This window comes from Hippocampus bargibanti, linkage group LG12 (assembly GCF_051943395.1).
Source record: "Hippocampus bargibanti isolate YZ-2025 linkage group LG12, ASM5194339v1, whole genome shotgun sequence".
In the NCBI taxonomy this organism is placed as follows: domain Eukaryota; kingdom Metazoa; phylum Chordata; class Actinopteri; order Syngnathiformes; family Syngnathidae; genus Hippocampus; species Hippocampus bargibanti.
Genome location: NC_142745.1, coordinates 825058 through 851501, shown reverse-complemented (window position 1 = coordinate 851501; position 26444 = coordinate 825058). Strand labels below are relative to the sequence as shown.

Below are 26444 nucleotides of genomic sequence, written 5' to 3'. Positions count from 1 at the left end.
TTCTATACTGACTTTTTGGGGTGTGAAGATAGCCCCGATTTGTTTAACCTATATGATTCAGATTTTGGTTTTCCAGTTGTGACTCAAGCCATTTTCATTTTTTGTCACATTTTTTCTGTCGATCATCACCAATTCCCTCCCGTTGAGACACTTGATACTCACACCTATGGAAAAATTCGAGTGTTCAATCAGCCATGTTTTTGGAATGCGAGAGGAAACCGGAATACCCGAAGAAAACCCACGCAGGCCAAGGGGGAACATGCAAGTTCCAGACACTGCACTAAACCGCCAGTAGGTGTGAACGTGAGCACGGATAGTTGTCAGTTGACGTGTACCTTGCGGGCGACGGTTCAGGAAGCCGGGCTAGTCTCCACCAGGCCCGCCGCCCTGGTCATTGGAACTGTACTGCATTGCCCGTAAAGTCAAATATTGTATATCCTCCCCGTGTTTACCTTCAACCAAAGCATCTTTCATTCCTCTGTGGCACACGATAAATCACAGCCTTGAACAGAAACAGCGCATTAGGAAGCCAGTGGGCGTGTCCTAAGAGAACCGACTTAATCGTCCTCTGACAAACATAATCCTGCGCGATGCTGGATTTATATGGATGACAGCCTCCAAAAATTCCCTGATGAATCAATGGGAGTGCAGGGGTGGGATGTTCTTTAAAGTTCATGAAGTTCATTCTTGTCGGTGAGCTTCTGGCAGGAAATCAGGATCCCTGCTGAATTGGAACCTTTGCTCACTTCCAAAGAAACGAAGGTCTCCACTTTTATGGTTGTTGTTTCTTGTTGAAAGAAGGCTTTCATCCAAGACATGACAGTACCCGGCTGCGTTTATTAGCTCCTCACTGCGTTAAAACCTCCCTTTCACCCCAAATATCAAATGTTTCCACTTAACATGGTTGGCAGTGGGGATGTTTTTCTTTGGGTCATACTCACATTTTCACATTTGCCTTGTCAAAATGGATGCCAAAAAGTTCCACTTTGGTTTCGTGCATTCTCCGAGTGAGTCACCGGCCATCTTAAAACCGGCCTGTACTTGCGCAGGAGGGTTTCAGTCCACTGTCCGCCGTTTCACATGAGGTTTCAATCCCCTTCTGAGAACAATAAAAAAAAAGAGCAGAGACAAACGTGGCTGATGACTCAACGTCAAATGCCACACCCCTTGAAAAATACCCTCTTTTCCCCTGTATAAGGCGCACTTCATGTACACTAAGTGGTAGCTAGCTAGCTAGCTAGCGTTGTATCTATTTGAGTTATTCCGGGTGGAGTGAACACTGGCGCGTATCGCTGCTGTTGCTCACCCACAGAAAAACGAATCCTGTGACTGTAAAGTGACCTTGAGAGTTTTGAAAGGCGCTTTGAAATGAAATGGATTATTATTATATAAACGTTTTCATTCATTGAAGGTGCACCTTACAGTCCTGTGCGCCTTATATATGGAAAAAGTTTGAAAATAAACCATTCATTAATAATAATAATAATAATAATAATAATAATAATAATAATAATAATAATAATAATAATAATAATAATAATAATAATACATAGCGCTTTCAAAGTTCTCAAGGACACTTTACAGTCACAGACAAGCATAGATACAATAACAAATAAAATACAATTATAAATAGAAACAAGAAATGGAGCTACACAGAAAATGCAATTTTAAAGGACAACCGACGTCTCCAAGTTGTGTCCATAATTTGTAAAATGGCTTAAATTGACTTCTACTGAGCGTATTTTACAAAGATTCCACCGCATGTAGCTATAGTTTACCTTTTAAGACGCGCTCTGAATATTCCGGAAGTCTTGTTTTTGAGTTGTTGACGAGTCCTCACCTTACGTCACTGAAGGAATGCCCCTGACCGAAAAAAGGACACATTGTAGCAGTCCTTCCATCACGTCAATGCTGTACTTGTTTGGTCTGAAAACTTCGTGTTGCACCAAAAAGAGCCAGAGGAGGGCGACCAAGCTCCATATAAGGAATTTATCAGCCTGTGGAAACGGGCTGATTAATTCCTCACAGGAGGTTGGTCGCCATTTTCTGCCTCTTTTTGGTGCTACATTTCCCGCCCCCAGATACCTCAAAATGGCATGGAATAAATTCTTTGCAAACATGTATGCTTTCTTCTTCAGAACTATTTGAATCATATTCATAACTAGATGCGTAACAAGAAAGCATCTTCTCCGAATCTGAAGCCATTGTTTTGATTCTCCAGCAATGCAAGACGTCTTGGCGTGACATCACAAAGTGGGGGCGGGACTTTCTGAAAATGCCCAATTCGTAGCTATTTTTTTTTTTTACACATTTTGGACACTTGAAGTCATTTTGATTGGTGTTTTGCATTTGACTGCAAATATCATACTGTGTGTTTTGGGTATTTTAGATGCTATAAAACGTTTTTTTTTCTGGTGTCAGTTAGGAAACAAAAGTGTGTCCTTTAAATAGGTGGCTTTTGATATGAGATTGGAAGGTGGGAAGAGAATACGAATTAAGGGTGCGCCTTATACTCTAGTGTGCCTTCATACACCAGAAAATACGCTCAACTAAAACCCTAAAAAAAAATAAGATCTTGAAATGTATTGTCAGTTCATTCCGACGTGTGAATGCCTACCAGTTGTTGAGCTGACAGCAGAGTGGTGCATGCTGACATCCATCAAAGGGACTGCTGTTTATGGTGATAAGATAAGGGCAACGGGCAGCAGGACGACGGGAGGCCGTCGGAGTACACTCTGTATCTGGGGGTCAAAACTTTGACAAATTGACCCCGTCGCCTCAGGTCGTAGTGTAGCCGAGTGCGCCAACGATGTCAACAACGAGTTGACAAGCAGCCGTTGGTGGTAAAGGTGACATAACGGACGACGGGGGCAGCGTCACGTGGTGTTTATTTTGGACTTGATAGCTTTGATAGGATTATACAAGGGGGGCAGTACGGCTCACTCGTGGTTAGCGTGTTTCATTTCAAGATCATATAACTCCCGACCCGTATCATTTAGGGATTAACTCTTTTTCTGATGACAAAGAGAGAGTCGAAGCTTTCTTACGCTGCATTGAATGTTTATGTAGCCCTATAACTCAATATTCTGTAGGTCGTGGAATTTGAATGAAAATGACAACAACCCTGGCTCTGGAATGGACACATTTTTTGCATAACTCCAGACATAACATCTGGAGTTAACAAGTTGTAAAATATGCATGTAAACCTTAAAGGACAACCGACACCATTTTTTTGTTTCAGATTCAGAGAAGATGCTTTCTTGTTACTCATCCACCATTCCACCACGATGTCACTGATCCACTGCTGAAGAGACCCTTTGATCCTCTCCTCTTTCATCTGGAACTGCTTCGTGTAACAAAGAGGGTACAGAAAGTGCTTCAGAATGAATGACTCTCTGTGTCTTTGTGTCGTCATGTTATTTGTTAATTCGTGTTTTTTTTTTGTTCTTTTGAGTTGAAGACGGCACCGTGAGAGTGGCTGCCTTTCCAGCAGCTCCTGTATTTTGTTTTTCTACTTTCATTCCTTTCATCACTTTGCTGCTGTGAAATGTCAATTTCTCCACTGCGAGACGAATAAAGGAAAATCCAATCCAAAAATCCAAATCCAATCCAGTTAAGAATATGATTCAAATAGTTCTGAAGAGGAAAGCATCAACGTTTGCAATCGATGAAAGAAGTCCTTCCGTAACAATTCGAGCCGTCTGGACTCAGATGTAGCGCCCAGAAAATGCACAAGATGGCGCACAAGCTCAGTTGTAAATGGGCTGATTTGTCCGCTGGGAATTTGTGTCAACTTACACCTTCTTTATGCGTGTTACCGCAATTGTCTGTGACACACGACAGCCCAAATGGAACTGGATGGTGCCTCTTTGCATTTTTTTTGATGATGATACTAGTGCAGCGTGTTCAACCGGAAACAAATTCCTTGTGTGTTTTACATACTTGGCAATAAAGATGATTCTGATTCTGATTCTGATTCTGATTCTGATTCACCATCACGTTATTGATGTCGTTTTCCTTCTAATTTCGCCATCAACACAGTGTTTTCAGATGTAAAAAAAGTACCCAAAATGCATTGTGCGTCACTTTCTCGGTCAGGGGCGTTGCCTTCGTGACGTCACTTAGGGCATCGTCATCCACTCGAAATATATTCAACGTGAGTCTTAAAATGTAAAATCCCGCTATATGCGCTGGAATCTTTGTCAAATGCGCTCAGGATTTGTCATTTAATGAAGATACAAGAGATAAAATGGCGTCATGAAATCCAACAACATGTTTATGAGGGTGCTTTTAATGGCGCGTCGGGAGTGTCTGACGCTTGTGTAAGACGCCAGCGGGAAGAAGGCGGGGCTCCTACCATTACTTCACCGCTACTGCTGCTCTGCTGTAAATATTTTCATTCTCTTTTTTTTGTCAAGAGGTGGTCTTTGGAAACCAAGGAGGTGGGGGGGGGGGGGGGTACCTCACATTCTTGGTCAGCGCTTGTTATGCGAGTGGTCGCCGCTGCGACTGTAGAAAACCGTTAGAGCAGCGGCAACAACAAGCCGGCTAATCGCCTGCACCCGTGGCCTTGGCGCCAATTTGCCACCGGCGCGTGGTGCGACGTGAATGTGCGCTTGTGCTTTGCGAACATGAATGTCAATCTTTGTGCGTATACTTTGCCTGCATAACCCACTTAACCCCCCACCGGGCCCCACCACGTCCACCCCCATCTCGTCTCGCTGCTTCAAATAAACCTGATCGTGAACTCGCTGACCTGTCAGTCAATCGGGACAGGGTTTGAGTCATTGGGTTGACGTGCCTGAGAAGGTCATTTGTCCTTCCTATCTGGAAGGACTCTCGCTTATCATCCTGCCTATCATTTGCGGAGAAAGCACGCCGCATTGTTCAATGAAAAATGATCAAAGTCGTCATCGAAAGCGCACGTGACCATCTCAAACCAAAGCGTATTGGTCACCGATCGCATTCCTCTGTTGGCCTTGTTATGACCAAGTCGACAAAATATTCAACAGTCATATTATTCATCGATCAAAATCTCAATTGGGATTTACTTTACATTGCTCTATGACGAGTCCGTACGTGACGTCACTGAAGGACCGCCCCTGACCGAAAAAAAATACACATTGTAGCAGTCCTTCCATCACGTCAATGCTTGTTTGGTCTGAAAACCTCATGTTGCACCAGAAAGAACCAGAAGAGAGCGTCCAAGCTCCATGTAAGGAATTTATCAGCCTGTGGAAACAGGCTGATTCATTCCTCACAGGAGCTCGGTGGCCATTTTATGCCTCTTTTTGTGCTACATTTCCCATACCTACATACCTCAAAATGCCATGGAATAAATTCTTTGATTGCAAACATGTATGCTTTCCTCTTCAGAACTATTTGAATCATATTCATAACTGGATGTGTAACAAGAAAGCATCTTCTCCCAATCTGAAGCCATTGTTTTGATTCTCCAGCAATGCAAGACGTCTTGGCGTGACGTTACGAACTGGGGGCGGGACTTTCTGAAAATGCCCAATTCGCAGCTCAATTTTTTGCAGATTTTGGACACTTGAAGTCCCGATAAAACGTTCTTCTGATGTCAGTTAGGAAACAAAAAAAAATGATGTCGGTTATCCTTTAAATTTACAGTACAGCATTGTTGAAAGAGCAAAGTTAATGGAGGCTGAGGATTTGTCAGCATCGGTTTTATTTTGACATTTTGTCATTCACAAAAAAAAACAAGGATGGTGTGTATATGACCAAAGAACATTTTGTGAGTAATGGAATTGCGCAAGCTGACCACGGTCCAAAAACGGTGGTTGTTTTGATCCAATTTCCTGCGATAAAGCCTCATTAGTCATGAGTCATTGTGCTCAAGGTCAGCACCAAGGCTATTGCGTCGTACTTTCTATTTGCTTCCGCGGGACAAGGCAAGAAAACATGTTTTGATTTTTTCCTCTGCCACACGGGAGCCTCTGCCGTTCAAGCGTGGTCAGCAGCAGGTGACATTGCCAGAGTTGCCTCAGAGTTGCTTCAGGGTTCACGACAGGGGTGGGTTGCCCACCCGACAGGGGAAGGTTGCCCACCCGACGCCCACCGCAAACTTTGGGAGATGACTTGTTTGACAGGGCACGCCGATTGTGTCACATCCACAAAAACCAAGAGGCTTCCTTCTCCCTTTGCTATGTTTCTTCTTCACATATTTCAACCGACTGTCACGCACATGAAAGATTTTTGGAATGTATCACCCAAAAAATTGTGGATGAGGCGCACCTTCAATGAATGAAAAAACATCATCTCCAAATAGACTCAAGTTTTCCAAATACGTAGCAGGCACATCACATTATAAGGCTGGGGTTACGCAATACTTCGGAAGATGGCTGGCATGAATGAATGAATGAATGAATGAATGAATGAATGAATGAATGAATGAATGAATGAATGGAATAATGCATGAATTTATTAATTAGGTAATGGCTGGAATAATGAATGAATGAATGAATGAATGAATGAATGAATGAATGCATTTTTAGCATTTTGTGCCATCCTTGAATGAAAGTTGATTCCAACATACAGAATGGGTGATTTATCTTGAAAAAAAAAAACAGATTAGCATTTAAACCCAGACAAGCTAAACTTAGCTAATGATTTTCATGCTTTTGCTGCATCTGAAGTTCATGCCGAAATCTGAGTGGGCAAATTCCGCATGGCAACATTGGTGACTAATACTGGAAAGTTCCAAAGCATTTATTCAACAGTATTTTTCCAATCCCAACCACGTGCTGAGTTTTCATGAGCGTGACTGTGATTGGCTCGTGACTAGCCAATTAATAGTTTGCAAGTTATGTTTGATGAGTGACCAGCCAATCATAGTTTCCAAAATTCTGACGTTGACTCGCGCCTTCAAGAAGGCATCCGGGCAGATTTATGACCCTGCTAACAAATAATGGCTGAAATGTGATTGATTAAATGCTTACATATGAGGAAAAAAAAACAGCGGAAAGGTAATTAAATGAAACTGAAAGACAATTTGGTCCGTGATGCAGATATTTTTAGGCAAGCAGAGAAGGCCGCGATGGCCCTGCCGGCCCACCATTGTTGAAATGGCGTTTCATGAAAACAAATGAAAAGAATCCTTTTCAATTTTTATTAACTCCAATCTAAAATGGCCATTTTCCAAACACAAGAAAACCACTACGTTCTCTTGACAGGCTCAAATATTTACTGACGTTGCGCGACGATTAGTAACATTTGTGCTTGCCAAAGTTTCGCTTCTCCCAAACGGGTGCACGCTTCGGGCCACGCGAACCGCGTCACCTCCACAGCGGCTCGTGTTTATTTATCAAGCCAAACGGGACGAGGAGGGGGGGGGGGTTGAGTGGGTGGGCGCGGGGGTCGCGAGGGGGCACTTCCGAGCTCTATCTGAGGCCATACGATCCTCTCAACGTGGATCCATAAATGAATGGTGGGCTCGGCGCGGCCACACCGTGGCGCACAGGGTCCTGATTGGCTCGATGCGAGGCCGGAATCAACCCAACCGGCGTATAAATGTGGCGGCGAGGTGTGACACTTCCAAGAAAGCGAGCAAAGGCTCCAGACTAAAAATAAATAAATAAAATAAAATCAAGAGACAAGGAGAGCTAGAACGACAGAGAAAGAGAGTCAAAAGGAAGAAAAAGAGCTCTTTAAAAAAAAAAAGAACTTTTTACGCATAACTCTACTCGGGCCGACAAAATCCACCCAGCGGGAGTAGAATGAGGGCGCAGATTCAAAAAGTGCCGCAAATCGCGGAGCTCCTGAAGAACAAGTCCGTCGGGCTCCAGCACTTCAAGCCCACGTCGTCGGTGTGCGTCCTGGAGGAGAAAGATGCTGTGGAGGCTGCGCGGTGCCCGCACGCCGCCTCCTCCTCCGCCTCTTCCTCCTCCTCCTCCTCCTTCTCGGGGGCGCACAGCCTGGAAGCCATTCCTGGACCGACCAACTGGCCTCTCGTCGGCAGCCTGGTGGAGCTCCTGCGAAAAGGAGGACTCGCCAGACAGCACGAAGCTCTGGTACGCTCGAATCCATTTCACCTTACTTGGACGCATGTATTTCGATTGGTCTCGTGCAGTGATTTTTCAACCGTTGTGTCGCGACGCACTTGTGTTCCGTGAGAGATCGTCAGGTGTGCCGTGAGAAATTATCCAATGTCACGTTTTTTTTTGTTAAAATTTCATACAACTTTTATTCATCGTTTTCTGCAAATGTGATGTCATGTCCGCGCTGTTAAGACGGGAAGGGTAATTAAATATGCATCCGTATAGCAACACGTAGCTGATTGTCTTGTTCCTTCGAGAGACTTTATGAATCGAATACACCTTGTGTTTAAATCGGTCTAATGCAGTGATTTTCAACCACCTAGGGTGCCGTTTGAGATCGTCGGGTATGCCATGAAAAAGTATCTAATGTCACTTTTTAAAATTTAAAATTTTATAAAACGTGTCTTAATCGTTTTATGAATATAGTATGTCATTGTCCGGCGTCCGCACTGTAATGAATGTGAGGGTAATTAAATATTAGTCCGTGTAGCAACATGTAGCTCATTGTCTCGTTCCTCCGAGAGACTTCATGATGCATGTGAGAGGTCGTGGTGACAGTCATGTCATCGAAACGTTTTTTTAAAAAGGGCAACTGCAAACTCTAAATTGGGCTTGAGGGAAATGAAAGCAAAGACGACGAGCTCAAGGCAAAAAAAAGTGGAAGCTGTCTTTCTATGAGACGATCCTTACTCGATTCTGGCTGCCGTTTGGCGACAAGCTAGCCAAGAACGCCATGGTGCCGAGTAACTCTTTGGATACCGACGCTGCAAATGAGGAACGCCATAACATTTCACAAATAAAGGACAGTGAGTTTCTTCCCAAATTTGCTGTCGTTCTTCCGATATCGAGCGACGTGTGTCATTTTTCGGCTGTCAACACAAGATTGCATCAGTATGGCTCCAGGCGTCCAAGTGAGTCCAAATTAATTTGCTCGGTTTTATATCGTTCGTTTGTTACTAAATAGCCATAAAAATGCCTTCCTATGTTTGTATTCTGATGTATAAACTCTTCAACTATTGTTTTATTTATTAAACTAATAGCCGGATGAGATTTTATTTATAAAAAAAACTGTATTTCTTGATTGATATGCCTTCCTTAGAAACCAATAATATGAGTCAGCATAAAAAAATCGTCAAAAGAAAACACATTTTCGGATTAAAGGTTTTTAAATGCCAGCTCCAATCAAAACACCAATCGCTTCAAAACATGATGACAGGCTATTTTGTTCGCCTGCATATCAATACAGAGAAACCGGCAACCTTTATAAGAAAAATGACAAATGTAAATGAGAAAGCACTAAAATCTAGTGACCTAGTAGTTTCACACTGAGTATAATTAAATTGAAAAATTATATTGTAATAAAATATACTGCTCAGATTGTCATTGTCGTCACATTTTTGGTTAGTGGTGTGCCGCAATTTTTTCCCAATGTAAAAAAAACGAGCCCCGGCTCCAAAAAGGTTGAAAAACACTGTTCTAACGGATTGTTTTTTTGTTGTTGTTTCTCCCAAGGTGGATTACCACAAAAGATTTGGTAAAATCTTCCGCATGAAGCTTGGCTCTTTCGAGTCGGTGCACATCGGCGCGCCCTGCCTGCTGGAAGCGCTCTACCGCAAGGAGGGCGCCCACCCGCAGAGGCTGGAGATCAAACCCTGGAAAGCTTACAGGGACCTGCGAGACGAGGCGTACGGGCTCCTCATCCTGTAAGTCGTCGTGGGATGACTCGCTTTTTTTCTGTTTACATTCCCCGCCCGACGTGAAGGTTTGTCAAACAATTCTTTGAATTAATTCAGGGAGGGAAAAGATTGGCAGAGAGTGAGGAGCGCCTTTCAGCAAAAGCTGATGAAGCCGACAGAGGTGGTGAAGTTGGATGGAAAAATCAATGAGGTAAGGCACCGAGATGAAAATATCCTATTTGATATGAAATAACCTTTTAAAAATCACATCGCAACTGTAGGTGATGGCTGAATTTGTGAGCAGAATTGCAAAAATCAATATCGATGGCAAGATTGAAGATTTATACTTCGAACTCAACAAATGGTCTTTTGAGAGTAAGTGTCTTTCTATTCGATGCTTATTTTTGGTTGACAAATCAGATTCATTTTCATGAGGTTGTGTTGATTCTGATTCTAATTAATACAAAGTAAAAAAAAGCTTGTTTTTGAAGTAATTTTTGAAGTAACCGCGCAACCTCCAAAGATGAGCACATACTTCAGCACTGAAATGGACCCTCACCATCATGTTTCTGTTGTGTATTTAGCCATTTGTCTGGTGCTCTACGACAAGCGTTTCGGTCTGCTGCAAGAGAAGGTGGATGAAGAGGCCATGAATTTCATCGCCGCTGTCAAAACGGTGAGTGCACTCCTAATTTTACTGAGGGGCGTTAAAAAAAAACATTGGGATCAGTTAAATTTTTCTCATTCAATGATCTTTAATTTGTTAAAAATTAAAGCCGGTGAAGTCTTTGGAAATTTGACATTGTTTTACGAACCAGCCAAAATAATTTCTACACATGCTACGGTCAGTTAAAGAAATCACACTTGCACCATTTTTAAACAAAATGATATTTTGTTTTGTTATACAATACAATACGTGTTGATTTATATAGCGCTTTAACAACAGCGGAAGCTGTAACAAAGCGCTTAACATGGACAGCTATCATATACAGGAAATAAACTTGTGAATTTTCTGAATGTACCATCTTCCTAAAAAAACACATTCTATTTACGACTCAGTTGAAATTCTGGGGTTAAAAAAATGCTTTTGCATTCGGTGTGTAAAATGGTCAAAGGTCAAAAGCTTAGTGACATTGAAAGCATCTTAATGGTCGGTTTGTTTGTGACGAGTGGTCCTACAAATGTGTTCCATCAGACTATAAGTGCTTATAATATGATCGTAAAAATCACGGAAGCTCTTCCAATCATGAAAATTGAACAAACCGTTCACTCCCAGAAAACTCGAGTCAGTAAAGTGCAAAGAAAAATCCTGTAGGTGGCAGTATTGTCAACCGACGACAATACAGTGAAGCCTATCAGGGGTGAGTCTACTGTACGTACGGGTGTAGTACTGCTTGTATTGACAACTAAACACGAGAACATGACGTCCCCACTATTGTACAATCAATCTGCACGCCGGCTACCAGTTCGTTGGGTTCACCCAAGCCGAGGTCAACTGAACTGCCGCCAGCGAAGCCGGTGACTGAGGCAAATCAATACTGTCAATGTACTATCGCAAAAAAAGGGGGATGGGCTAGATATGGATGAGCGGGAAGTGGGATGATAGGGTGTGAAAGCATTGACAAAGAGCACTGTGATCAGAGAAGGTGATTGAATTAACTGACTGGACTTCAATTGGCAGATGATGAGCACGTTTGGGATGATGATGGTCACGCCTGTGGAGCTCCACAAAAGCCTGAACACTAAAACATGGCAGGACCACACCGCCGCCTGGGACAGAATATTCAGTACAGGTACAACAAAAAAGCCTCTTTGACGTGAAGATACTTTCACATTGGAAATATTGCCACATCGTTTTCCCAAGCAATTAATTTTTAAAAAGAAAAATACTTGAAATACAACATATGGACCGTACGAGGTGGCACCAGCCATGCTTCTGGAAAGTACAGTAATCCCTCGTTTTTCACGGGTAATGTGGACCGGGACCACCCGCGATAGACGAAAAACCACCATGGAGCAAACATGTCTTGCTAAATTCACATGTGTACGAGTACAAAAACATATTTAGAAGGCTAAATTTAGCAGAACACACTACAGGATATGCATGAAGAAGCACATTAACTCATTCATTGGCAGACAATGTGCAAAAATGTGTCCACTACAGTGCCAGGGTTTTTGTCATTGTCACTTGAATTCCAGGACCCACGGAATATTGAGTTTTGGGATGACATAAACATTCAATCCAGTGTTAGAAACCTCAGACCCTCTTCTTTCATCAGAAAAAATAGTTAATTCCTAAATTATATGGATCTGGAGTTATATGAGCGTGAAATGAGAGCGTCTGTACAAAATACATATTGCTTTAGTGGAATATGAATGAAGCAATTAATAAACCTCTTGTTCTTGTGTGTGGGCGGCCATTTTGCCACTTAGTGACTCAGGTAATGACTAATCTCAAGTCAGCTGACAAACGTCACAAGACGGGACTCGGAAAACAGGCGCCCGCGTGATTGCCGGGTCAACATTCCTACCATGCCACCTCGCTACTTTTCATCAAAGGCAAAAAAAAAAACAGACCAGATTCTGCGGGGGGAAAAAAAACGAACTTGACTTGGTCAACGTTCCGATTCCGTCAGGCGACGGCAAAGCGTACGTGAACTGGATGCTCACTTTGTGTGTGTGTGTGTGTGTGTGTGTGTGTGTGTGTGTGTGTGTGTGTGTGTGTGTGTGTGTGTGTGTGTGTGTGTGTGTGTGTGTGTGTGTGTGTGTGTGTGTGTGTGTGTGTGTGTGTACTGGCGTGAACCGGGGTTGTAGTAAACTGAGTGACCCACGAGAGGACAAACTTGCCAAATATTTGTGGTAAGGGCAGCAAAGAGGTCGACGGGGGCGCTAAGTAGTAAAGTTCACTTGTGACATGGCATCTTGGAAGAGGACATTTAAAAATCTGCAACAACAAGGCCACACAGCATTGCGTACAATAATTATTGGCTGACTGGAAAGTGTCCTTGAAAGTTTGGAAAGTCGCTTATAAATACAAAATAAAACATCTTCAGTGATGACGTGGACAAGCTGGCAAAATGGCTTTTGTTGGATGACACTTGTTGGATGACACTGAGTTCAAAAATGTCCCCAAGTTGCATACCTGAACTCTGTGGACTTAGCGCAAAATACAAATACTCATAGTACTACTTATCGAGCATGACATTATCACAATTATTTTTGCATCATTCTTTTTGTGACAATTAACTCATTCGCTGCCATTCACAAATTTATTCGGGAATTGAAAATATGACATAGAGCGCCATTCCCCAATTTGTTTGGGTTGTTTATCATGCTTGGGGGCTGATAAAGCGCTGGCCAGACCTCTGGCAATGTTTTTTTGCTTCCAGAAGGGGGCAGCATTTTGCCTTTTTTCCATGTTAGCGCTTTGTTCCTGCTTCAGATGTTGTGAAAGCGCTATATCAACCAATAAGTATGTATTGCATTATATTTTGGACAGATGCCCCCATTTCAAGCTCATATAACTCCAGACCCATATCATTTAGGAATTAACTTTTTTTTCTGAGGAAAAAAGAGAGTCTGAGGTTTCTAACGCTGCATTGAAGGTTGATGTTGTCCTAAAACTCAATATTCTGCGGGTCCTGGAATTCAAATGACAACGCCAAAAACCCTGGCACCGGAGTGGACGCACGAATGAGTTAAATATGATTGCGCTCTCTCGCTTCAGCAAAAGTTTACATTGACAAGAAGTTGAAGCGAAACGCCGCCGGAGCAGCGGATGACTTAATCGGCGAGATCTTGCACCACAGCAACTTATCCAAGAAGGAGTTGTATGCCGCCATCACCGAGTTGCAGATCGGCGGCGTGGAAACGGTGAGATGCATTTTCACATCGCAGAAGAAACACTTGCGCTTATTACACGAAGACTTTGAAGATGCAACTGCTTTAGGAGGGTTGTTTTCGGTCAAGATAAAAGATAAAACGTTTTTTTCCCTTCCATCAGGGGGCAGCATTTGCCTTTTTGTACAGCCACCCCCATTTCAAGCTCATATAACTCCAGACCCATATCATTTAGGAATTAACTCTTTTTTTTCTGATGAAAGAAGAGAGTCGAAGGTCTCTAATGCTGTCTAGAATGTTTATGTAGTCCTAAAAGTCAATCTTCTGTGGGTCCTGGAATTAAAAAAAAACCCTGGCACTGGGGAGGACACATTTTTGCACATTGCCTGGCAGTGAATGAGTTATAAATGTATCCAATAATTCACTCAAGGGCATAGTTGACAATTTACTCCAATCTAACATTAGTTAGCTGCGGTCATAATTTGAAGGATGTGGAAGGGAATCATAGTGGGGTTTTTTTTCTATTTCACAGATTTACACTTTATTTTGAAAGGGATCCCAGACAATAAATGCATTATAGTCGTTGAAGTGTGGAAAAAAAAGTTTAAAATACTAAAAAAAAAAAAAATGCTGCAAATTTCTGGATTTTAGGAAGAAATTCCACAAGTAGTTCCACCCAAAAAATGGAGATAAAGGTGTGTTATGACAAGTAAACAATTGCAAAAAAAAGAAGCAATGATATAGTGTACTCAAAGCATGACTGGATAACAGATTTACCTTTGGCATATTTCCTATCCTGTACAAAAAAAAAGGAGGCCCGGAACATGTTTCTCCAAAACAAACACGTGTTACACTTAGAGTACCTCAAATACGCCGTATGTGTGCAGGGTGTGTGAGTGGAACCGTTGAGGAACCTGAAACCCCCCCCCCCCCCCATTTCTGTCAGACTGCCAACAGCATGCTGTGGGCTATTTTCAACCTGTCGCGTAACCCTGGCGCCCAGACAGAACTGCTGAGCGAGATCACAAGAGTGGTGCCCGCCGACCGGCCCCCGTGCGGGGAGCACCTCAAGAGCATGCCCTACCTCAAAGCCTGCCTCAAAGAGTCCATGAGGTACAAATGCCACGTACCAACACACGTAGTCGGAATTGTTTTCATTAGTTGAAGTGATTGCGTCAGCAGAGGAACCACTGAACACTAAAAAATCGAAAAGACACTCAACGTATTTGATTATGTGATCAAACTACTCACAATTAAGGTTTAAGTTGTCATCATAATCCATTTCATTTCTAAGCGCCTTTCAAAACTCTCGAGGTCACTTTACAGTCGACTACATGATACATTTTCTGCGGGTGAGCAGCGGCAGCCACACGCGCCGGCGTTGACTCAACCGACCGTTACTGTAAATCAAGATGTGACCATCAGACGAGATTGCGAACCGTTCCACGGAGATTAAGAAAGCGCAGCCGTTCAACAAAACGAGCTCGGTGAGATTCGACGGCCTAAGCGAGCTCACAAGTTGCGGTTGGTGTTCTTGAGCCCCTGCGGCTCCCGGGAATGTACCGGACCTCCGACTGGAGATTACAACCGCCACCGTTCCCACTGTACCAAAGAAAAAAGACATGAGCGTAATGTTTAGCTGACATAAAACAGTTTAGCCGTGCTATAGTAGACCTTCATGAGACCCAATTCCCATGTATGTTGTGCTTTTTTTTTTTTCTTTCCTTCTTTCTAGGTTAACGCCGTCCGTTCCGTTCACCAGCAGGACTCTGGACAAAGACATTGTGTTGGGAGATTACGCCATTCCCAAAGGAGTAAGTGCTTTGTATGGCATACACTTGACAGCAGCGGATTATCTTCATTTCCATTTGACACATGTCTGAGGGAGGCATGTTTGACGGGGGGGTGTGAATACAGCATGTACAGACGGAAAGTTTTTTTAAGCCGCCCGGATGACCGAGACGGCCAACAAAAAGAGTGGGGAAAAAACAATCTTTACCGAGCACATTGGTCATTTTTATTTCATCTACACAGGGAGCCCAGACGTCCGCTATTTTAAAGGACAACCGACATCACTTTTTTCTTTCCTAACTGACATCAGAAAAAAACGTTTGATAACATCTAAAATAACCTAAACAGGCAGGATGATATTTTTATTCAAATGCAAAACACCAATAAAATGACTTCAAGTGTCCAAAATCCACAAAAAAATTGAGCTGCGAATTGGGCATTTTCAGAAAGTCCCGCCCCCAGTTCGTGACATCACGCATCCAGTTATGAATATGATTCAAATAGTTCTGAAGAGGAAAGTATAAATGTTTGCAATCAATTAAAGAAGTTCTTCCGGGTCATTTTGAGGGTCAAGACTGATGTGTAGCGTCACAGAAAATGCAGAAGATGGCGCCAGAGCTCCGTTGGAAATTGGTTGATTTTTCAGCTTGGAATTTTTGTCAGAGAATATCTTAATAACATACAACGATTCACAGTTGCGTTATTTATGTGTTTTCCTTCTAATTTCGCGGATCAACGGATCAACATGAAGTTTTCAGATCAAACAAAGTACCGCAAAATGCATTGTGTGTCGCTTTCTCGGTCAGGGGCGTTCCTTCAGTGACGTGATATGAGGACGCGTCACCAACTCAAGAACAAGACTTCCGGATATGCTATATGTGGTGGATTCTTATTAAAATACGCTCAGTAGAAGTCATTTGAAGTCATTTTACAAATTATGGACACAACTTGTCCGGAGACGTCGGTTGTCCTTTAATGTGCACTGTCACTTGTTGCTGTGTGTTTGAGAACTTTGTCCTTTAATGTGCACTGTCACTTTTGCTTGTTTGTTTGTTTGTTTTTTCTTGAAAATGATAGGAAAGGGTGGCTTCCATGTAGAATTTTTGCTTGTATGAAATTGATGAGTTTTCTGACTTGGTCCCAGCATTCAAAAGAGTTTGTATTCATTCAATCTGAGAATCTAAATTGTCTTCCGGAGTGAACGTGAATTTGTTTTGTCTCGACATCCTGATTAGTAACCAGTCCAGCATGTAAATCCAATCTCACGTATAACTCTCTTGAGGACAAATACTCATCAAATAACTTTGTCTGTCCCCCCCAGACGGTTCTGATGATCAACAGCCACGCCATTGGGGCCAACGAGGAGTATTTCAACGACGGTAAAGTCTTCAAACCCGAGCGTTGGCTTCGCGAGAACAGCACCATCAACCCCTTCGCCCACGTGCCCTTCGGCATCGGCAAGAGGATGTGCATCGGCAGGCGGCTGGCCGAGCTGCAACTTCAACTGGCGCTGTGCTGGGTGAGGCGCTCACCCTGTTAGCAAAGTCAACGTCACTCTGTGGTCACTTTGGATCATTTGTGGCGGCCATCTTGACTGACTCGTCTTTCCCGTCAGCTGGTTCGAGATTACCAGATAGTGCCGACGGACGACCAACGGCTTGACGTGATCCATTCCGGATTGTTGATTCCCAACAGAGAACTACCGGTGGCCTTCATCAAGAGATGAGGTGAGAAAGGAACACTTGAAGGACAACAGACATCACTTTTTTGTTTCCTCACTGACATCAGAAAAACGTTTGATGGCATCTAAAATAGCCAAAACACGCAGTAGGATATTTTTAGTCAAATGCAAAACACCAATCAAAATGACTTCAAGTGTCGAAAATCTGCAAAAAATTGAGCTGCGAATTGGGCATTTCCAGAAAGTCCCGCCCCCAGTTCGTGACGTCACACCAAGACGTCTTGCCTTGATCGAGAATCAAAACAATGGCTTCAGATTGGGAGAATATGCTTTCTTGTTACGCATCCAGTTATGAATAGGATTCTAATAGTTCTGAAGAGGAAGGCATACATGCTTGCAATCGATTAAATAATTTATTCCGTGCCATTTTGAGGCAACATTGGGGGGAAATGTCTCACCCAAAAAGAGGCAGAAAATGGCGTCCGTCCAAGCTCCTGTGAGGAATTAATCAGCCCGTTTCCACAGGCTGAATAAATTCCTTACACGGAGCTTCGTCGCCCTCTTCTGCCTCTTTTTGGTGCAACACAAGGTTTTCAGACCAAACAAGTACAGCAAAATACATTGACGTGATGGAAGGACTGCTACAATGTGTCTTTTTTTGGTCAGGGGCGTTCCTTCAGTGACGTCACGTACGGACTCGTCACCAATTCAAAAACAAGACTTCCGGGATATTCAGCGGCAGTCTTAAAACGTAAAATATAGTTATATGCGGTGGAATTTTTGTAAAATACGCTCAGTGGAAGTCATTTCAAGCCATTTTACAAATTATGTACACAACTTGTCCGGAGACGTCGGTTATCCTTTAATTTTGGCACATTGCTTTTGTAAAGAGCAGTGCCGCCTTACCAAAATGAAACCAATGACGACTTTCCGATTCAATCAAATTGGATTATCTTCATCAATCACTTGTTATTCTTCTTGCAGGCGCTGTAGATTCCTTCCATGGAAAGACGGTACGGTACATCTGTTGGACCACTGGCTCCCTGTATTGCTGCTCTGTAAATAGAAAGACATCAAATTGACAACCATGTAATCGCACCGTAAATACCTCAAATGTATTTAAAGTATTATTCAAGACTGTTGATGGCTCAAGTAACGGTTATTGTGTACAAATGAAGCATAGGCAGCTCTCTTAACTCTATTAACGTCTTGTATGTATTTGTTGTGCCCATCTTTTATTTCCATTGTGTACATAAAGTGCTATTACAAGTATGAACGACAGTATTTTATTTTGTGAAAGTAAAAATTTCAATAAATACAACATTGTTTTCTTGTATACTGTCTTTTCAAACAAACTCCTCCGAATACTTAATAATAACAAGGGAACGTAAGTCTTCTTGTGCCGGTTCCAAGCCTGGATAAATACAGAGGGAAAAGCCGAAAGGAAAATAATAATAATGTATTTTATTTTCAACCGCCTTTCAAAGCTCTCAAGGACACTTTACAGTCAGACAAGCATAGAAAAAAAACAGATACAATAATAAATAAAATAGTATTATAAATATACTTAGAACAAATAAAAAACATACCATATTTTCTGGTGTATAAGCTGCAACATAGTATAAGGCTCACCCCCGATGAATGGTGGATTTTCAAACTTTTTCCATATACGTACAAGACGCACCTGACTATAAGGCGCACCTTGAATAATTGGAAAAAAAGTTTCCAAATATAATACATAAATAGATAAAAGTTTTCCAAATATAACACCAGATTATAATGCGCTTCAGTAGTGGCGGGGGTTACGCACCACTTCTTCTAAATGGAGAAATGGAGGCCAGCAGCCACTGACGACATTTGCGAGACCTGTTGTGGCTCAATATGACTTCACATATAAGGCGCACCTGCGTATAAGGCGTATTGGATGCTCCTTGTACAGCGGAAAATACGGTAATACATTGGGCAGTCGCGCTTTTACCTGCGGGTGCGAAGGGCTGCCATCTAGAGGTTCAATTAAGAACAGCAGAAAAACTACAAAACGTGAGGATGAGTTACAGACTAACTTCGGATGCATGCACGCTGAAATAAGCGAGACACCATGAAAAATTAAACCGTTTCGGATAATTGTGATGGTAAATTACATATTGTGCTCTCCGAGAACTCTTCAGATTGTCACTTTTTCACATTTTTGGTTAGTGGTGTGCCGCAAAATGTTTTCAATGTAAAAAAACGTGACCTGACTCAAAATAGGGTTGAAAAACACTACACTTGTACAGCATTAGGATATGTGATGACGCTCAGTGCTTGACCATATGACACTCCAATGTAACTAAACCCCAAAATGACGATTATACATTGTTTGAATACATTGAACTGACCACGATTAAGATTAAACACGTCAAACTGAATCCGTCATAATAACCAAAAGCCTCGGAATTATCCAATGAAAGTAGAAAGCCTTTAAAAGGCTACTTGAGCAACCAGACGTGTAATGCACGGAATTTGGATTGACCGTAATGTAGCGTGTGTGTACATACTGTATGCTAATCTTCATCCAAGGTATGCCTTCAGTAAAACCATGCCAGATAATCATAATTCTACAAAAAATGTCAACGCTTCGTTAAACAAGGGGCATACAGAGAAGCTTATTTTATTAGACATACAGTAAAAATACACAATTACGTGGGATTAAGCATTCGTGAATGCGTAGGGTGAAGGTTTCACATAAATCTCATGTCTAGTGTTGAACTGCAATTACTCCATTTTCAACACACGTTTAATAAATGTTCCAACCATTCTCAAAACCTCATCCTCACGAGGGCGCCGGAGTTTATCCCGGCTGTTTTCGGGCAGAAGGCCACCCTGAACTGGTTGCCAACTTTACACATACACGAAAAAATGTCACATTTACAATTATACCCAGGGACAAAGTACAGTGTTTTATGAACCTGTCATATGTTCTTGGAATCTGAGCGACGTGACCGAGAAACTCGATTCTCCATCCCACCGTTAGAGGGAGACATTTGCAAACTAAACGACAAGCAGGCAGGAAGCTTCAACCCGGAAATATGTTGGAAGCAAAACGCCACTTCCGGTAGATTTGTACATTTGTACATTTTCATCCGTGGGCCAATTTTTCTTAAAATTGCTCGATGTTCTAAGAGTATTCGCCATCCCGCGTTTTCATTCACAATCTACTTGGAACTAATAACGATATTTGAAGTTCTGGTAAGATTTAATATTCCAATTTGAGCGTTTTTAACGCAGTTTTGTTGCGTTCAGGTGATATCTAGCGGCGTCGTAAACTAGCTATGTTAGGAAATGGACAGTACATTTTGGCATTCAGCATCGATTTGGTGCTTTTATTGTTCGACACACACGTCAGAAATGTGGTGTAAATGTTTTATTGTATCGCGATCATATTCCTTTAACCCTAAATCAGACAAAATTTACCGCTTGTGTTAAAGATTATTTGGAGTCTACCGCTCCGTGTTTGTTGCCTCCGAGGTACTCTTGGTAGCGTCGTAAATCACACTGTTTAAGCATACGAATGCATTTTTTAAACAAAAGTGACAAAAACTAAACATGATTTGTCTAATTTGAAATCATCTGCATTTTTAGTTGAGTTCAATTTCCAGTGTCCGTGAATTTGTGAAGACCCTCTGGTGTGTTCCTTAGGTTGCCGAAAGCAGCCAAAATGTCTGCAGAAATGGACCTCTCTCCCCCAGAAGTTCCCGAACCAACTTTTCTCGAGAGTCTCCTGCGATATGGCCTCTTTCTTGGTGCCATCTTCCAGCTCGTCTGTATCCTGGCAATCATTGTGCCCACCTCAAAAGGGCACGAAAAGGTTTGAACATGCCCCCCCCCCCCCCCCACTCACTCGTTTAAACATAAGTTCACTCACTTTCAAATACCGTCGAGGTTAAAAAAAACATCAAGGAGAAAAAGTTTAAAGATAAAACTCCCTTGAGGATCCGCCTTCCAGGATTATTAGGCCGCAATGGATTCCCAGAGAACAGCTATGTTAACTGGGACAACGCGAAAAAAGATGAAGTGCTGCAGGAGCGCACCTACAGACAAGTGGTGTCACGACATGCAAGATGTAGCACACAACAAAAATCCAAAGGCATGTTTTTAAACCATCCATCCATAATGCCTACTTACAAGTGATTCGAGTATGCTGGTGCCTATCCCAGCTCAAATATGAATCAGCTAATATAGATATAAGCATATATAAGCACCATTGTAGTATGGACCATTTAAAGGACAACCGACATCTTCAGACAAGTTGTGTCGATAATTATTTGTAAAATGACTTCTACTGAGCGTATTTAATAAAGATTCCAGCGCATATAGCTAGATTTTACCTTTTAAGACTCGCGCTGAATATTCCGGAAGTCTTGTTTTTGAGTTGGTGACGTCACTGATGGAACGCCCCTAACTGAGAAAGGACATACCTTGCATCACCTCAATGCATTTTGCGGTACTTTGTTTGGTCTGAAAACTTTGTGTTGATGGCGAAATTAGAAGGAAAACACATAAATAACGGCATGGTGAATCGTTGTGTGTTGTTTTGGGCCAAGACTTCTACAGTGTATTTGACCAAACTTCCCAGGAGACAATTTCCACGGGGCTTTGTCACCATCTTCTGTCTTTTTTTTTTTGGGTACTGTCAGTACTAGAGTTTGTCACCACGTTTCTCTTCAGATACATCAAACTGACCGGAAGGACTTCTTTAATCGATTGCAAACATTTATGCCCACGAACAAGGGGACGGGACTTTCTGAAACCGGCCACTTCCGCGTTCAATTTGAAGTAGATTTTGGACACTTGAAGTCATTTTGATGGGTGTTTTGCATTTGACTAAAAATATCATCCTGCGTGTTTTGGGAATGCTATCAAACGTTTTTCTGATGTCAGTTCGGAAACAAAAAAGTGATGTTGGTTGTCCTTTAAATTCAGATGTTTGTGTGTTTGTTGTGCGTATGTAGGAGGAGACTGAATCCAGCAACGGCAAGGCAGCAGATCATGCAAAGAAACCCAAAGGAACAGTGCCTCAAATTAGACCGAAATCAAAGAAGGAGAGCAAAAAGAAACGATAGTTGTGCACTGCCACCAAATTGTGTTTCATATTTTCATCCCTATTTCTCTCCCATGTCATGTCACTCCTACGTAGTACACGAGAGAGAGACACCGCCCTTACCAGTACCAGTCGTACCAGACGTTCTGTTTTGGCTTTGTCTGCAACCACCATTGTTGTCTTTTTTACTTCAATAACTGCCATTCATTTTTTTAAACTGAAAAATAAATACATCGGATATAAATGTAGCTGGTGTGAGGGAAGAGGACGCACGAAACCGGCTTAGATGGAGGACACTGATTCGCTGTGGCCAGCCCTTAAGGGAAAAGCCCAAAGGAAAAGGAAGTGAAAAATAAATAAACGAATAAATACATAATAAAACAGATTTAAAAAAATAATTAAATAATGATTAAATACAAAAAGAGATACATAAAGAAATAAGCTATATTTACAATAAATACACACGTAAATGAATGAATAGATGAATAAATATATACATAATAAATATACATAATAAAACAGATTGATTAAATAAATAAACCGATGAATAGATTAAGAAATAAGATATATTTAAAATAAATATACATGTAAATAAACAAATGAATAGATTAATAAATATATACATAAAACAGATTAAAACTCTTTAAATAATAATGATTAAGTAAATAAACAGATAACTAAAGAAATACACTGAACCTATTAAAATCAATGTACACATAAATAAACGAATAAATAGACGAATACAGAAATAAATACATAATAAAACACATTAAAAATAATTAAAACAATGATTCAATAAATAAAGAAAACATTAAAAATAAACACCTAAATAAATTAATAAATAGATGAATATACAAATACATAATAAAACACGTTTTAAAAATAATTACATAATTATTCAACAAATAAATTAAACATACTAAAAATAAATATACACCTAAATAAATGAATAAATAAATAGATGCATATACAAATACATAAAACTGATTTAAAAAATTATAAATTAATTAATAATTATTAATAAATCATTTTGCTGCTGTGAAATGTGCATTTCTCCACTAAAAGACAAAAAAGGCAAATCCAATCCAAAAAATAATAATTACATAATGATCCAATAAATAAAATATATTAAAAATAAAATACACCTAAATAAATAGCTGAATATACAAATACATAATGAAACAGATTTAAAAAATAATAATTATATAATGATTCAACAAATAAATGCAAATTTCCCCATTGTGTGACGAATAAAGGTTTTCTGATTCTGATAAATAAAATATATTAAAAATAAAAAAAAGAATAAATAAATGCAAACATACACAACGTGGATTTAAACTAATAATAAATAAGTAAATAAATGTGTTGCTCGGGTGGGAGAGCATCTTATTATCTTCACGCTCGAACAATCACAAGAAGAGATAAGCGAATCGGATCGCGGCCCATTCGTACACGTGCAGCCATTTCGAAAGCATCGTTAGCATCGGAAAGAAAAGAAGAAGAAGTTAGCCATATTGACAGCCCCATTTGCGGATTGTGTGATGGGAAAAGAATCACTCCGGACACGAAGGGCCCCGATGTCTTCTCCACACCCGAGTCTTCCACCTCCTCGTATCGCGTCGACACCCGAACACGCCGCTAGGGCTCCTTCCTTCCTTCCTCTCCCTCCCTCTCCTTCCCTCCGTAGTACGTCGTAGTAGAAGAGGCAGCGAGGCAGCTTTGTCCGCCGGCCCACTGACTGACAATCAACGTGTCGTGTACCCACCGCGCGAAAACAAGATGCACCCCACGCCATGACCTCCGCTTCCTCTTCTTCTTCTTCTTCCTCTTGCATCCGATTGTATCGAAATTCGCTCAATGGGATTCTCCAGCGTTTCCACAGCAACCTGCACTTCTTCGTCAAATGAGGATTTATTAACACGTCTCTGAGCTGTGTTGGGCTTTATCTCCAGAAAGAAAAAACGGTGAGTGTGTTTGTATTATTGTGCGCGTAGAATGTTTTTCTTTTCAAAAGTGAGCCACTGCGTATTTTCGCCCTTAAACGTTGGTTCGAGCGTCCATTCACTCGACCGGTTCCATTCAAGCAAGCAAGCAAGCAAGTCGAGAGAGCACAACCGTTTGTTGTCGTGTTTCCCAGCTTGACACACAATAAAAGCCACGCGTATCAGGCCAAATAATCACGCTTGTACGGGCTTCCATTGTCATTTCACGACGGGTTACAAAAAAATGAACACCGTGGGAGAAACAATCACATAAAAAGACAAACAATCCATTGAAATTCAAAATGGAGCAGCACCTGTTTCGATTCATCAAGCCTCGGCAGAACGTTCACTGTTTTTTTTTATGTGTGGTTCTGTTCATTTCACCCACATTTCATTACACGTTCTGGAACGCGGTGTTCGTGTCGAATAATTTTATTATTTTTGTGACAAGTATTTTTCAATTGGAATTCCAACCCCCCATTGCAGTGTGATTTTGACAGCTGCTACTCCGGCTGGCAGCTCTCACCCCTTCACATTTTCACCCTTTCACCCTTCACCCCTTCCACAACAACTGGACTGATTTGAAATCACCAAATTTTCACGACTGTATCGCCCCTATGACTCGAAATAAATGCCTAAAAAGTCAACTGTCACTTGAAAAGCAACAAAATAATGTTAGGTGGTGTTTTTTCCATTTCCACCATATTGTTTGATTTTTACCACGATACAAATTCATGAGCTGAAGCACAGAAACGGGTCCAAAATGTTCGATCTCAAAGAGAAACAGTGGTACCTTTTGGAAATTTTCTGATAGTAAACACATTTTTTAAATTAGATTTGAAACTGAGACGCTCCTTGTTGAAGTTTACTGTCAAACTAGTTTTGCTATAGTCGTAGTGTAGCTTAAGGAGGAAGTCAAATGTTCTCCCTGCGGTCGATTCAAACATTTATGTTACTTTTTTGAGAGTTGGAGGTACTCGCATTACTCCACACAGGGATAATCGTTTCAGACACACGACTAAATACATTAAAAAACTGAAGTTGCCAGAACAGTGGCAACGTAAGATGGCTGCCCTCAGACTTCAACCGCACAAGGACAATTGTTAGTCTATTCATATTTAAGTGCTGATTGACATTCAAGCATCTGATGTTTGAACATAAATGGTGGCGCAACACACGGAGACATGGAAAACAATAGTCATAAACAAATATATTCAACAGTAGCCAAAATGGAACTGTATAGTGCCACTTAGCAGTTTTTTTTTTTTTGACAACAATACTAGTGCAGCGTGTTCTACCGGAAACAAATTCCTTGTGTGTTCTACATACTTGGCAATAAAGATGATTCTGATTCTGATTCTGATATACCTTTAGGTGTGTATGAATATGCTAGTCACTAGCCTATGTTTTTTTTTTTTTGGGGAACACTGCTCTGATCACAAGCTGCTAGTGATAAGAGCATACTGGCCAGTGCTAGCACACTGTATCTCTAGCGAGCTGCATAAGCAAATATATTGTTGTGCCGATTTAATAATGGATTTGTCAACCCAAAATGGCTAAATGAGGAGGAGAAATTGATTTGATTGGAGATTTACTGTTCAAGCCCTTTTCAAGACGGACCTTTCAAGGAAAAATGGACATAATTAAGATTGGTCGGTCAGTAATTTCCCGGGTAATGGCACCCTCTAGTGGACTTGTATTAAATCACAACACACTTTTTTCAGTCTGGATTGATTCAGACGTACAGTAGCACTACAGAAGGCCTAGCGATGAAATCCACGGCTCGCCAGTGAATTCAGCCATAGTCAAACTGGCTAATTTTCACCCACGGTGATCGTATTAGTGGTGAAAGATTGATTGCATTCGTCATCTTTGTTGGCTTTCTATGAAAAGGGCACGACACAGAAGGTGGGACGAAGTCGAGCCGACAATTTTCCACCGTCAGAAGTAGTACTATCACCAGACCTGTTACGGGTGGCTCGACACCACCTGTTACTCTTCCAATTTCTCCCCCCCGGTGAGGTACGAGAAGTGCGACAATCGTTGTCGTAGCATCTTGTCCGCTGCCTGCAAGGCGTTTTTCAGCATTACTATTCAGTACACACAGCACCAACACAGAATGGAGGAAAGAAGTCAAACCCGCAAAATGACAGAAAGGCGCGACTGGAATTCTTCAGTCACTTCATCAAGTATTCCGCCCCCCCACACAACACGGTCAATTTCCACCAATCCTTCCACTCTTGTTTACTTCTTAACTGGTCTTGTCAAATATTGACACCCCAGTTCACATGCTGCCATTTATTGACAAAGAGCGCGGCACCTCCGCCGTGAACT

At 41.5% G+C, this 26444-nt stretch overlaps 2 protein-coding genes across 3 annotated transcripts; both read left to right on the top strand.

Annotated features, from left to right (window-relative positions):
- The first annotated feature begins 7173 nt into the window (after window positions 1-7173).
- cyp24a1 (cytochrome P450 family 24 subfamily A member 1) lies at window positions 7174-18384 on the top strand. 2 transcript variants are annotated; one of them, XM_089010814.1, is made up of 12 exons: window positions 7174-8033; window positions 9573-9763; window positions 9854-9947; window positions 10018-10111; window positions 10321-10412; window positions 11418-11529; window positions 13464-13609; window positions 14523-14689; window positions 15312-15390; window positions 16689-16886; window positions 16983-17094; window positions 18033-18384. In XM_089010814.1, exons 1-11 carry the CDS (start codon window positions 7740-7742, stop codon window positions 17091-17093), a joined length of 1578 nt encoding a protein of 525 aa, XP_088866940.1. In that variant the 5' UTR covers window positions 7174-7739; the 3' UTR covers window position 17094; window positions 18033-18384. The 2 variants fall into 2 exon arrangements, with proteins under 2 accessions (XP_088866940.1, XP_088866941.1); XM_089010815.1 differs by lacking the exon at window positions 7174-8033 and adding an exon at window positions 8578-8971.
- A 1734-nt stretch (window positions 18385-20118) lies between these two features.
- Window positions 20119-22376, top strand: manbal (mannosidase beta like). Its single transcript, XM_089009446.1, has 3 exons — window positions 20119-20276; window positions 20727-20895; window positions 22040-22376. The coding sequence occupies exons 2-3, from the start codon at window positions 20746-20748 to the stop codon at window positions 22148-22150; spliced, it is 261 nt and encodes an 86-aa protein (XP_088865572.1). The 5' UTR covers window positions 20119-20276; window positions 20727-20745; the 3' UTR covers window positions 22151-22376.
- The last annotated feature ends 4068 nt before the right edge of the window (window positions 22377-26444 follow it).

Coding starts and splice junctions, on each gene's coding strand:
- cyp24a1 (XM_089010814.1), top strand. CDS start 7,740: ATGAGGGCGCAGATTCAAAAAGTGCCGCAAATCGCGGAGCTCCTGAAG. Junction 9,764..9,853: donor GCGTACGGGCTCCTCATCCT/GTAAGTCGTCGT, acceptor GAATTAATTCAG/GGAGGGAAAAGATTGGCAGA. Junction 10,413..11,417: donor TCATCGCCGCTGTCAAAACG/GTGAGTGCACTC, acceptor TTCAATTGGCAG/ATGATGAGCACGTTTGGGAT.
- manbal (XM_089009446.1), top strand. CDS start 20,746: ATGTCTGCAGAAATGGACCTCTCTCCCCCAGAAGTTCCCGAACCAACT. Junction 20,896..22,039: donor CCTCAAAAGGGCACGAAAAG/GTTTGAACATGC, acceptor GTGCGTATGTAG/GAGGAGACTGAATCCAGCAA.